Consider the following 12843-nt stretch of genomic DNA (forward strand, 5'->3'; position numbering starts at 1 on the left):
CTACTTCAAAGGTCTCTAAATACCTCATAGGATTATAATATGACAGATTGGTGGGAAAATTAAAAACCGCATTAAATCTACTTTTGACATTTTATCATAATTATGTTGACTTATTTTGTATACATTCCTTGAGCATAAAGTTTTTGAGCTCTTTAATAAACATTAATAATAGGTTTTCAAGGTTTATGAATGTATCACGCCAGGCCACATTGGGAGAGTAACACGAAACATTATTAAATCTGAACTTTTTAACTATGGAATGTCCTTGTTAAAATCCAATATTCTCTCTCCAAAAACCTCTCTCTTCTATTTGAATGGGTTCTTTTCAAATATGCAAGTTTGAAGGCCATTTGACTCATTTTGAAGGGATTTCACTAATTCAATTTCCTCCAACTAAAATTGGCATAGATATTTGTGTGTGATAAGGTGCAAAACATTGAAAAGATGGGTTTATATGTTCTTAGCTTACATGTTTCATCTTGTTAATCTTTGCATCTAAATATGGGCTTTTCACTTTCCTCCATGTTAGATGTGCAATCAGGGAAGGTTGTCGTGCTGGTTTTCACATTGATGATAGTTACTTTTTTTTTGGAACATTATTTGGCACCAAGCACGTGATCTATATGCAAGCACCATTGATCTCAACTGGGAAGCAGTGGTTAAGTAATAAGGTGGTTCTCAATTTTAAAGCTAATGTGATAAAGATACCTATAGAAGGAATGAATGTTTTCTCATTGAATTATATTGAGTATGTTCCTTGTCATGATTTAAAGTATATCAACACTCTGAAAATTTTGAATTATTCTCGAAGAGTGAATTTTGAAATAAATTTGTCTTTTCCATCTCAGGAATGGCCTTTCCGTATAATACCTCCTCCCAAAGAATACAAGATCCCAATATAATGGTCAGTTAGTAAAGATTATGCGTGTCGAAGCAATATGAACTACTCGCATCTAGCAGAAAGCAAAATTGGGTGTATAAGTAGGGTAACTATGGTGGTTCCCAGATGGTGGTACTCATTTCAAGCATGGAACTTCAAAGTACATCCAAATGTTGGGAAACACGGTAGTTAATGGAACAAAGGATTTACGAGCAATAGCAGTGGTGCAAGTTCTTGATGTTGGTTGTTGTTTTGCAAGTTTTTCATCTTATATACTTCCACTGGGTATACAGACAATGTCATTTGCTCCAAAGCATGGGAATGAGAATCAGATTCAATTTTCTCTTGAACGAGGAATTGGTGCCATGATTACAGTTCTTGGTACAACACAACTAGCTTATCCAAGAAATTCATTTGAAATGGTCCATTGTTCACATTGTCGTGTCCATTGGCATGAAAATTATGGTGTTCTTCTAAAAGAAGTGGATTGGCTTTCGAGAGCTGGTGGTTACTTTGTTTATTTTGCACTCCTTCTTATGAGAAGGATAAAGATTATCCCCATCAATAGGAGAAGTTGATGTCTGACAACTTCAACGTGTGGGAATCTTATTTCTTGTCAAGTTCAAATAGCAATTTGGTTCAAACCAGGAGATAAGGCATGCCAACTAGAGAAAGAAAAATACAAAATCTTGGTTTTATGTGATCAGGCACATGATCCAGAACAATCATGGAAGAAACCATTAAGGAGTTGTCTAATTTTAAGTCCAAAAGCAAAGAACATTTGGCAACTTCCTCCATTGTCGAAGTGTTTATCAATCTTCCCTAAATGACATGAGAAAATAGGGATCATTGTTGAAAATTTTAGTGTAGACACAACATTTTGGTAGAGGGAAGTCAATGAATATTGGACACTTATGAATGTCAGTAAATATGATATTCGAAATGTAATGGATATGATCTCTTTCTATGGTGGATTTTCTGTTGGTTTAAGCACAAAACCAATTTGGGTGATGAATATAATTCCTCCAAGCTCAAGGAATACTTTACGTGCTATTGATGACAGAGGCTTGATTGGATCTTTTCATGATTGGTGTAATCAATTTTCTACTTATCCACGTACATATGATTTGGTTCATGCATTCAGATTGTTTTCATACTACAAAGGCAATGGTAGAGGTTTCCAAATAGAAGACATTATACTGGAGGTGGATCACATTCTTTGCCCACTGGGATTTTTCATCATCCGAGATGACTCAACCATAATCTCAAAACTGGCGAATATTGCACCCAAGTTTCTCGTGGATGCAAAAGTATATAATTCGGAAGGTGTTGGAAACTGAGAATAGGAAGTGCTAATTTACCAATAAGTGTTGGAACATGTCCTTCAACAAAATATTAATGCCATCGCTAATAAAATTTATCGGTATATTAATGCTAACACAAATACTAATGACGTTTCCAAATAAATATAAACCATCAAAAAATACGTTTTTTAAATTTAAAAACACATCATAAATAAAAATTACATTAAAAAAACGTAATTAACGACCAAAATACCTTATGAGCGAAAAAAGTTTCCAAAATCTTATATAATATGTACTTCATAAGTACGGGCAGCAAGAGTTTCCAAAATCTTATATACTAATAGCATAAGGTTAATTGAAAATTATTTTTTTCCCTTTAAATTATCATACCTGCCTGGGTTACAAGCTTTGACCTGGCCACCCAAAATTCTCGTTGAAACATATGGCTTTGAACTATCATGTGGCGTATTCTTATTTGTCAATCAACATCCCTTAACCATTTTCAATTACATGAAATCTGGAATGACTTTATGGCATTTTGTTCGGCTAACCATTTTCAATTACATCAAATATTGAATGCCTTTATGACATTTTGATCTGTAATGTACACCACCTTGTCTTTGGCTACGACATTCCGCATTCCAGTGTGGGCGGTACACTGACCAAATCTATATATAACTTTTAAAAGTGGTGCTTTGTCGTCCACCTAAACCCAAGTTTTATTGGAATAGGCTCCAGACGTCGGTTTGTGGTTGGACTGTTGACAAGAGGGGCGAGGCAAATCTATAAATAACTTTTAAAGTGCTTCTTTGTCGTCTACCTAAACCCAAGTTTTATTGGAATAAGCTCCAGACGTCGGTTTATGGTTGGACGTCCTAACGGTCAACCAGAGTGGCGAGGCAAGTCAGTGTTTTAAAAATATCAAAACCATGAATGATGACACCACGTTATTCTCAAGGAAAATACCAACACGGCTCACCCAGCTAGACGGTATGTGGAATTTTGATGCAAATTGGAACCTTCCTTTGGAAGGTATTTAAAACCAAAATTCTCTTGATCCACATTGCAATCTTCCTTTGAAAGGTGTTTAAAACCAAATTTCTCTTTCCAAATTTCGTGACATTTTATTATAAGGCTAATTTTCAGTTCTTGAGGATGTGGTGTAATGTCTAGGGAAGTTTGGTCCCCGCAAAATGTGATACTGATCCAATAATTCGGTGAGAAAGTTTAGTCATCACTAATTATGGTCCAATCTTTTAAACTGTGAAATCTGCTCCAAGCCCGATTTCTTCGATTGAAAAAAAATAAGGTTGCCTTTCGTTTTAACAAATTTTTAAATTAACAAAAGCAAATTCCAACTAATAAAAACTTGCCTGTTTAGTCATCGATTTCCAACTACCACGGGAAAATAATGAATTATAGGACTGTGTATGGTCAAGATGATGCCGATGGGCAATTCGAAATTTCCCATTGAATCACGTTGCCAATCTGATTCAGTCTCTCTCCGACATGACAGGTATTGACAAGATGAGATAGCCGGTCGGTTTTGGGGCAGAAATAGAAGGCTTCCTTGCCGGCTCTCTGAAGGTATTCGTTTTCGTCAACGATATACTGAGCGCCATAAATATGTTTCGTAAGTGTCACTCAGACGGCATTCGGCTTATTTGTTTTCTTGCAACGAGTTTCCTGGAGTCACAAAAGCTTCAACAACGCACATGAGATGGAAGCCAACAAAAATAAGGTTCTCTGACAAAAAATTTCACGGCCATTGTTTTAATTTATTGATGATCTAAATATCAGTACTGAGTCTTACAGAATAGCTTGCAATTCATGCAGATGACTATACTTGTGACCCAGATAAATCGCATGCAAGAGGAGAATAGCAAGCTCAACTCTATGTTGAACTACATGATTAGTAAATATGACGACTTGCAAAAGCAAATCAAGTATCAGGAAAAGAAACGCTCCACGTGCATTGATGCAAGCCAGGTATTTATGGTTTTGGGAAGCTTATAATTTAGCCTTGGGATTCAATTAGGCTTGAAGAATCTCAGAAGTTCTAATGATCTTTTCCTTTTGATCTCGTAGATATTCGGTGCAGAACATGGAACTGAGGACAATTCCAATTTCAGAATATTGTCTCCAAGATCTGTTCATACCGACTCCAGGGTTGCAGTTTCCCACCAGGCTTCCGATTCTCATGAACGAGTTCGGGAGAAGGATGGGAAGAACACCAGATTTATGGACGATCAGCAGCTGCTTTCCAATAAGAGGAAGATAAATCGCTTGCGGTTGGATCAGTTTCCGAATGGGACGAGTAATTCGTCGATGGAGGAGTCACCAAAGAAGAAGCATAAGGTGCTCAGCAACGGCTCCAGTGAGCACACGGCGACTGTGGCCAAAAGAATCGTATCCGTGCGGACAAGATGTGAGGCATCCCTGGTAATAATCGAATTCGTAGTTCTTATTATCTGGGACTAGAACAAACCCATTTAAAGCCGCCGGGTCTGGTATGTTTCACTAGGAATGGCAAGTTGCTCAGAATCAAACCAGGGATTAGATGGGATTATGTATGCATGTTCATTCTTGATTTCCGTCATGTTAAAAAAGAATTGATGTGATCCATCGTAAACAGATAAATGATGGCTGCCGGTGGCGAAAATACGGGCAAAAGTCGACAAGAAACAATCCATGTCCGAAATCTTATTACAGATGTGCTATGACGCCCAGTTGCCCAGTTAAAAAACAGGTTTGATCTCGTCCTTTTTCAGAAAGAAATCTTGCTCCGAATACTATCATTGCCTATGAAATACGTGCAAGCCTGTCTGTTAATATAAGTATGTTAAAATGATGGCTGATTATGAGCAGGTTCAGAGATGCGCCCAAGACCCCACAATTGTAGTTACAACCTACGAAGACGAACATACTCATTCTCTGAGTCCTCTCGGTCTCGTTGCTATGGACGCCATCTTGTCCAACAGCCTCATTGGTAAGGAGATGAATAGAGAAAATTTCTTAGGAGGAAGCCAGTTTATACCCTGCACTGCCAGAATATCGACCTCGAGCCCGTTCCCCACAATCACTCTCGACCTCACAGATAACCGGCTCAATCCATAATTACAGGTGTAGCATCCAGTAATTTAGCAGCATGAAGCTTTCAACACTTGCCTACAGCGCCTAACCATGAGTCAGGTATTGGATAAGAATCAATGAGTTCACTCATCAATCATGCATTGTGTGGAATCTATAAAGGCAGATCCCAACTTCACTGCAGCCTTGGCTGTAGCCATTACTGGCTCTATGCTCAATATGTGTGCTCCGGTCCAGGGAATGGCCGATTTCCTTCATGGCGATGTTTTAAGCAACAAATATTTATATAAATATTTGTGATTTTAGATTTTTGTAATCTTTATTGTAAATAAATATTTGTGATTTTAGATTTTTGTAATTTTTATTGTAAATGAGAATGTTTTTTTGGATTAATTAAATAATTAAGATTAGGTTTGAGTTACTAATGTGGTTCATAGACAAAGATGAGTAAATAGCAAGTATCTAATTCAATAAGTAATTTTTAACAAGCAATTCTTGATGTCGTGATGCTTCCTTGCTATTTATTCTTTGAGATTAATGGATTTTTCCATCAAATGTCGATCAAATGCTAATGATGTGATTAATTGGAAAGACATTCTTATTAGCATTGGCATGATTGCCTTCAAATCAAATCATAATTATGTGATTAATCTGAAAGACATTCTCATTAGCATTCACATGATTACCCTCAAATCCTTTACTTGTATGCTAAACCATATATGTTTGGATGGCAAACTACATATGTTTGGAGTTTTTAAGTGTGGTTTTTTGGAATTTCTAGTAGATTTTGGTGGGGATTGGTGAAAAAACTTGTAGCTAAATATTAATTTGTGTTGCTCAAACTAGTTTTTTCATTGCATGCATATATCTATTCAACACCCTCAAAAACCACTAGGGCACTTCTATTGTGAAGAGTTCACTTTTCAAACTTGAATGCCTAATAGATTCTAGAAAAATTAGATGGGAAAATACGCTGCAAAACATATTATAGCCATATAAACACACATAAATAGGCAAACCGTTATGTATTAAAATTTTAAAATTTAACCTCGACCAAGATATTTGTTGCCGAAGGCTTCCTATTTCAACTTAAGGTGGATGAGAATCTTATGACTTTTTTTTAATTGATGGTCTACATTGATTCACAAGGGAATATGTTTAGTCTAAATGATTATCAACAGTTGCAATGTGTTACAAACTTTGTTAGGGTGCATTGATTTTAAAAACTACATATTTCTGGCATGTGACTCTGTGCCCACCAATTTCCTCGGGATTTGAGATTATTCCAATTCTAATGAGTTTGTATTCTAATTATACGGGGAAATTAATATATAAGCAAATTTTATTTAGCAAAATAGTCCATTTTACAAGAAGATGTGTATTTCTTTTTTTTCTCAAGTTAAATTAAATTAGTTGGCACCATGCCCACGAGTTTACTAGGGATTTCAGATTATTCCAATTCGAATAAGTTCATATTCTGATTAGATGGAAAAATTAATATATAAGCATCGTTTATTTAACAAAATGGTCCATTTTACAATAAGATGTAATTTATTTTTTTCTCTTAACTCATAACTTTTTTATACATGATTAACGAAATAAATATATCCATAACCTTTTTATACTTGATTATTAAAACCTTCGACTATATCAACTATATTAATATTTTTAATATAATTATAACTATATTAATATTTTTAATATAATTATACTAATATATATTCATATTAAAATAAGATCACTCTCAACTAGATCAGCTTATCTTCCTCTCGGTAGAACTGCCAACACTTCTAACTGTTTCTTTGGTTATTTTCTACTTTGTTGCATGAGCGTGAGGATATTCTCTCTCGAGTGTTGTGCTGCTATTTATGAAATTCACTTACTCTGATCTTAGTCTTCTTTGCTATTTATGAAATTCACTTACTCTGATCTTAGTCTCCTGGTCGGTTAACTTTACAAAATTTAAAAGAAAAAAAAAATGCTTTTTAAATTCTAGCTCCCCTTTTCACCTTATTGATTTTTCCTTTTAAATATGTTTTTTAATTTTTTAATAAATTATTTATTTAATTATAACAAAAAAAATAATTTTAAAAAAATCAAATCTGTTGACTGTTTTAGTGTATTTTCCATTGATTTAGTCACCAACCAACACAGTGTTTGCAAACCCAATTTGGGTGGGGTTTAGTTAACTATTTTTCTATTCATTTTATGTTGTTAATTTCAGTTTATTTTCAGCAAGATTTTCTTTTTTTTACAAACACGATCTGGGCTCAATCAATAAATACACTTTCACACACAAGCATACCTTATAAAGGAAAGGGTGCTTGGTTTACACCACAAAGGCAAGACTTAACATAATAAATTTATCTCCCCTCATCGAGACAAAGGCATAGTGTTGATCTCCCTTCACCATTTTCGTGTCGCATGTGCCTTACCACCATTGCACCACCGAGGCATTTGGCGCGGAGACTATTAGGCCTTCACCCCCAATTTCGAGTTCATAGCCCTCTGAGTCCCCATATCAAATCTTCTCTTGGTTCATTTGATTCCAAGCATCCTTCACCACATATCGTCGCCATGTTCGTACCCATAGCTGGTGCAAGAACCTAACTTGGTGTTGGCTCCAGTTCTATCCCAGTGGTCACATCAAGTGGAACAGTCTCAGGACCTATTCCGGAAGCCCCCATGCTCCACTTTATGGCTGGGTTAAGTATACCAAATTTTAACCAGTTGATAAATGAACCCATACACCATGATGCTGGTTGGCCTTCTATGCCGACTAACCTTCCTTCAGACATCCAAAAATTTGAGGGTAATGCTGGAGAGGATCCTACCAACCATGTTTGATCCTTCCACATGTGGTGTTCATCCAACTCCATCACCAATGACTCCATTTGTTTTCAGCTATTCCAACGCATGCTCACTAGAGATGCTACAAAATACTATGTAGTCTAGTATGCCACATCTCATTCCGTTTTTGCGATTCTTGCTAAAGCTTTCCATTCATATTTCTAGTTACCTCTCTAGTACGACAGTACTACAGAGCTATTGACCACATTTCGTCAGTCCTCTGCCACTCGCCTTTCTGACCAAGTTCAAGAGTGGCGTCGCAGAAGGAGCACATGTCATGCCCCACCCTTCAAAGACCATGTCTATCTAGATTGGTTTCTTAGGAGCCTTTTAGCACCCATTGGAAAATATGTCACATCCCATTTTCCTCAGATCAAGGAAGAAGCTCTCCAAACCGCTCTGAGATATGACCTGATTTATGCACAATTTGATTATGTCTATACCGTCATTCCATACCTCCCTTGTCCTGGAAGTGCCAATGCACTGGGGGCATCTCATTCCACCGAAAATATCAGCAAAGTTATGGTTATTCATAGGGGGGCACCAATTCCTCTAACCCTCATGCCCCTCCTACTAGCAACATGTTTTCAGGACCCCAACCTGTCTACCAAACTATTGCTCCTCCTTATGCACAACCTAGTGCTCTAGCCTCTCAAGCATTAGCTACATAACCTCCCATGGATCCTCATCCCCAACAACCACCGCCTCCTCAAGGTCAGGTGTTTGTGCAATAGAGTGCGACCAATCCCCAAAATTCGAAGAAAACAAATAACGGGAAAGGGGACAAGGGTAACGAGGGTAATCAAGGTAATCAACCTAGCGAACCCTAGGGGAACCAACCTTACACCAACAACCAACAACAGGGCAGCCAGCCCAAGCAGAAGAAGGCTATTCATATGAACAAGCCTTGTGCATGTTGTGGTATACATGGCCATTATACACATGAGTGTCCTGTCTTACCCTAGATGTGCCAAATTTGGGAAGCTCAAACAGCTTCTAGAGGCCAACAATCACCTCAGAATCCTGATCCATCTCAAGGGGAAGTGCTCACAAATCCTTTCCCTCAGCAAGGCTTTGTTGCTGCTCAACCTCAATCAGATCAAGAAGCCCATACCCCCCAACCTTCTGGTCCTGGTGAGTACCAGATCCTTATGATGAATTTTGATGAGGTTAACCCCTCCAATAACAACCTGCAAACTCAATCACATCAATATGACAAGCCATTGACTTCGTCTACCACTGAGTCCAAAACTAAAGCATCTGCAAATCCTCTTACGATACCAAATGGTCCATTACTGATCCCTATACCTAAAGTTGAGTCCATTCCTAATATCCCCAAGGCACGATTACGTCGTAATGCAACTTTTAACCGAGCTACCCATACATACAATATAGTAGATGATTTGGTGCAATCACCTACCGCCATGTCGATGTTGGAAGTACTCCAATCATGCCCATCTCAAAATAAAGCTCTACTAGTTTCCTTGGGTGCAGTAGATCCTTCTCATGATTTTTTGATTGTATTCCCAGTTGATACATTAGAACGTCCCCCATTTCCTTCATCTGTTGCTTTCCAGATACCTGTTCGAGTCTGTAATACCATCATCTCCCAATGCATTATTGACAAAGGTGCATCCACCTATGTCGTGTCCAATACTATTTGGAAACAACTTAAGTCACTTGAGTTGTCCCCCTCCACTATCACTTTGTGTTCTTGGGATGGACACTCCTCCTAGCCCCTTGGCATGTACTGCAAGTGTCCAATGACCCTTGCAGGCAAGATTGTTCATGTCAACATTGAATTCATTAATGCCCCTTTGGATTACAACATTATCTTAGGTTGTAGTTACACATATGCCATGTCAGTTATCAGTTCCGTGGTTTTCCGCAAGTTTTCCTTCCCCCATCAAGGGAAGATCATCACCATCGATCAGTTGACTTACTACGAGCGGGCATTCGTGGCCTCCCCCAAATCCATTATCTCACCGATGTCTGATAAGCAGTCTTCAACTCCTCTCACCAGTGTTTCACCTAGAGTATAAAGATTCCTCATTGTTGGGTGCTTTCCTTGGTCCTCCACCTCCCATCTCAAAGCCTAACTATATGATTGTTTACATGTTACAAGTGTCACGGGGTGCCCTTAAGCAGTCTGGTACATCCGATCAACATCCAACTCCTCAGCACCCTGTTGTTTCCATCTCAACCAAGCCCTCTGGATCCAATCCCGCAGGACCCCTTCCGTTTGTGCATGCCTCTCTTATGTTTTCACCATGAATTGTTCCTCCAGGTCTCGACCATCCAAGAGTTATTCCACAGGGACATTACCCTGCAAGCCAAATACCTTTCTTATTACCCCCTCCAGGAGTATTTTTTGTCCTTGTCATGGCTTCGTTGGTACTTTATAACATGACTCTGGGGATCCCTATATGGTACATCGACCCCCCTGCAAACATTATACCTGGTCAGTTAAGACCTTATCATGCTTTGACCCCGGTTCAACTGATCCCTACAACCCCTGCCACTGCTTCAGTTCCATCACAATCTCAACGGGAACTCGGTCTTGTTGTGAAAGCATCCGAATAGGGGGGAAAATCTAAGAGGAAATAACCTAAGGACAAGGCTCCCTAAGCTCCTCCAGCCCCTAAGGCCCGAAAGCCATCACCCCCATGCGCTTTGTGTAGAGTTGTTGGGCACACCACCAATAATTGTCTCGAACTTCCTCAACTCAAACCATTGGTTCATGAAGTGTTCCCTGAGTCAAATATCCCAGAAGTCCATGTTAACTTGTCAGACGCACCTAGGAAACTCAAAACATTACGCACAAATCACTCTTGTGTCCTGTGTGATCATCATGGTCACTATTCCCATTTTTTCCCTCGTCTCAATGAATTTCACGATTGCCTTGGGGCGCTTCACGAATACGAGGCCACTCGTAGTGGATCATCTACTCCTCTACCCATGGATTCTGGTACTACTAGTCAACCAAAACAGGGGGACTCTGGTTCCACCATCGTGATCCCTCCCCTCGATGTTGAGATGATGAACAACATGGGCCATATCCTTTACCTATCATCATCCTTGAGTTCCTCGTAAGTAAACCTTTCTGATGTTTCTAAATGTGCTTCTATCGAACCTCTTTTGATAGAATCCTAGGTCTCAACATCCGTAGATCCTCCATCTACCATCTTGTCGTCTAACATTCCAGATGATGCCTATGTGAACCTTCCTTCTCAGGTTGATGCACCAGGTAATACTATCGCATCATGTAGTCAGTCTTCCTCCTATCCGCCCATCTCCCAGTCTCATGAGAACATCATGGAATCTATGTCTACCCTTGATTACCCTCACTCTTAGGCAAGAGGGCATATTTTGGACGATTTTGGAGGCCATTTCCTTCCTAATTCTCCCAGTGCACTCTACCTCAAGAAATGTCACTCATAACACATCCATTTGATTTTAATGTCTTTAGTTCTGCCATGAAGTTAGGTCGATTGCATCATCTCATCCATTTTCTTTTGCACCTTTCAGATGGATCCATCATCCACACCGTATATCGGTCCTGCCCACGGTACGAGTCGCTTCTCCCAGAATCTAGACTCGGTAGCTGCGGTCATTTTTACCCCCTTACATACATTAATCCTTGCAAATGGTAGTGACAGTGATGTAGTGATAGGTTTTTTAGTCGACACCCTCACTCATTGCATCATTGATCTTCATGTTCATTTAGATTCCTTACTACTTTTCTTGCAATTGAATAGTGTGTATCATGTGCATAACCAAGTCCTATTTAGAACATTTATACGAGTTAATATGTTGGTACGTGAAATTGAAACCATTACTTTCAGTCATGTTCCTAGAGAACAAAATAACTATGTAGATACCATTGCAAATAATATTCTAGATTGAAATTTATCACACGTATACCACAAAAGACAACCATAAAACAAAACAAATGGTGAACCATCATCGTCATGTAAAAATACATAATCATATTATGTATCACATAAAACACGTAAGTATTTGGAGTCCACCACTTTAAATACATCTAATATGCCCATAGCATACTGGGGGGGCAAATAGGCCCCTACACTTCCTCATAATCCTTTGGAGGATCTCGTGCCAAATTGGACCGAGATGCTTGAATCCCTTTTTCTAGCACTCAAAACATAATGGCGCTCCATAAACTCCTCCTACTAGGGGGCATCATTCCCACCTTTACATACCAGATCAGCATCCCATGATTAGGGGTATGATGGTTTTCCCCTAGCCATCTTATCAATTGATTAACATAAGTCTCGGCCTAGATCACACCGGATCTAGGTATGGTCAATTATCCTCCCACTCCTTGGATAGTTTGTCCTACTAGCCTCTTCGGTGAGCCATATGCACATCGCATATCGTAAACATTTGATACCACATCTTCAAATATTCTACTCTATGTCCACAAAGTCCCCATGTTTTACTTAGTGGGTGAGAATGATTCTAGACCGCCTCTAGTAGTTCATTCTCATTTTCCTCTTCCATTAATTCTTCACTAGGAACCATCGTTCCAAGAAGCATTAAAGCCATATTTAGACAAGTAAGGCCAATTGCCTAAAATTCATAGGTCCCAATTCCAATGGTTTGTTTGTCTACTACAATCTCCACAAGGTTTAGGGCCATTTCCTCCTCTCCAAATTCACCACAGATCACTTAGCGAATGAATCCAAATTATAGGGA

General features: G+C 38.7%; 1 protein-coding gene and 1 pseudogene across 1 annotated transcript; both read left to right on the forward strand.

The window, feature by feature from the left end:
- Window positions 1-501: 501 nt before the first annotated feature.
- On the forward strand, window positions 502-2220 carry LOC149265866 (putative methyltransferase PMT6 pseudogene; annotated as a pseudogene).
- A 1653-nt stretch (window positions 2221-3873) lies between these two features.
- Window positions 3874-5528, forward strand: LOC149265867 (uncharacterized). Its single transcript, XM_089394055.1, has 4 exons — window positions 3874-4173; window positions 4273-4626; window positions 4820-4933; window positions 5053-5528. Exons 1-4 carry the CDS (start codon window positions 4015-4017, stop codon window positions 5299-5301), a joined length of 876 nt encoding a protein of 291 aa, XP_089250181.1. The 5' UTR covers window positions 3874-4014; the 3' UTR covers window positions 5302-5528.
- The last annotated feature ends 7315 nt before the right edge of the window (window positions 5529-12843 follow it).

This window comes from Pinus tabuliformis, chromosome 6 (genome assembly GCF_031772625.1).
Source record: "Pinus tabuliformis cultivar Carrire ecotype Pingquan chromosome 6, CPIR1, whole genome shotgun sequence".
Classification (NCBI taxonomy): domain Eukaryota; kingdom Viridiplantae; phylum Streptophyta; class Pinopsida; order Pinales; family Pinaceae; genus Pinus; species Pinus tabuliformis.

Coding starts and splice junctions, on each gene's coding strand:
- LOC149265867 (XM_089394055.1), top strand. CDS start 4,015: ATGCAGATGACTATACTTGTGACCCAGATAAATCGCATGCAAGAGGAG. Junction 4,174..4,272: donor CGTGCATTGATGCAAGCCAG/GTATTTATGGTT, acceptor TTGATCTCGTAG/ATATTCGGTGCAGAACATGG. Junction 4,627..4,819: donor CAAGATGTGAGGCATCCCTG/GTAATAATCGAA, acceptor CATCGTAAACAG/ATAAATGATGGCTGCCGGTG.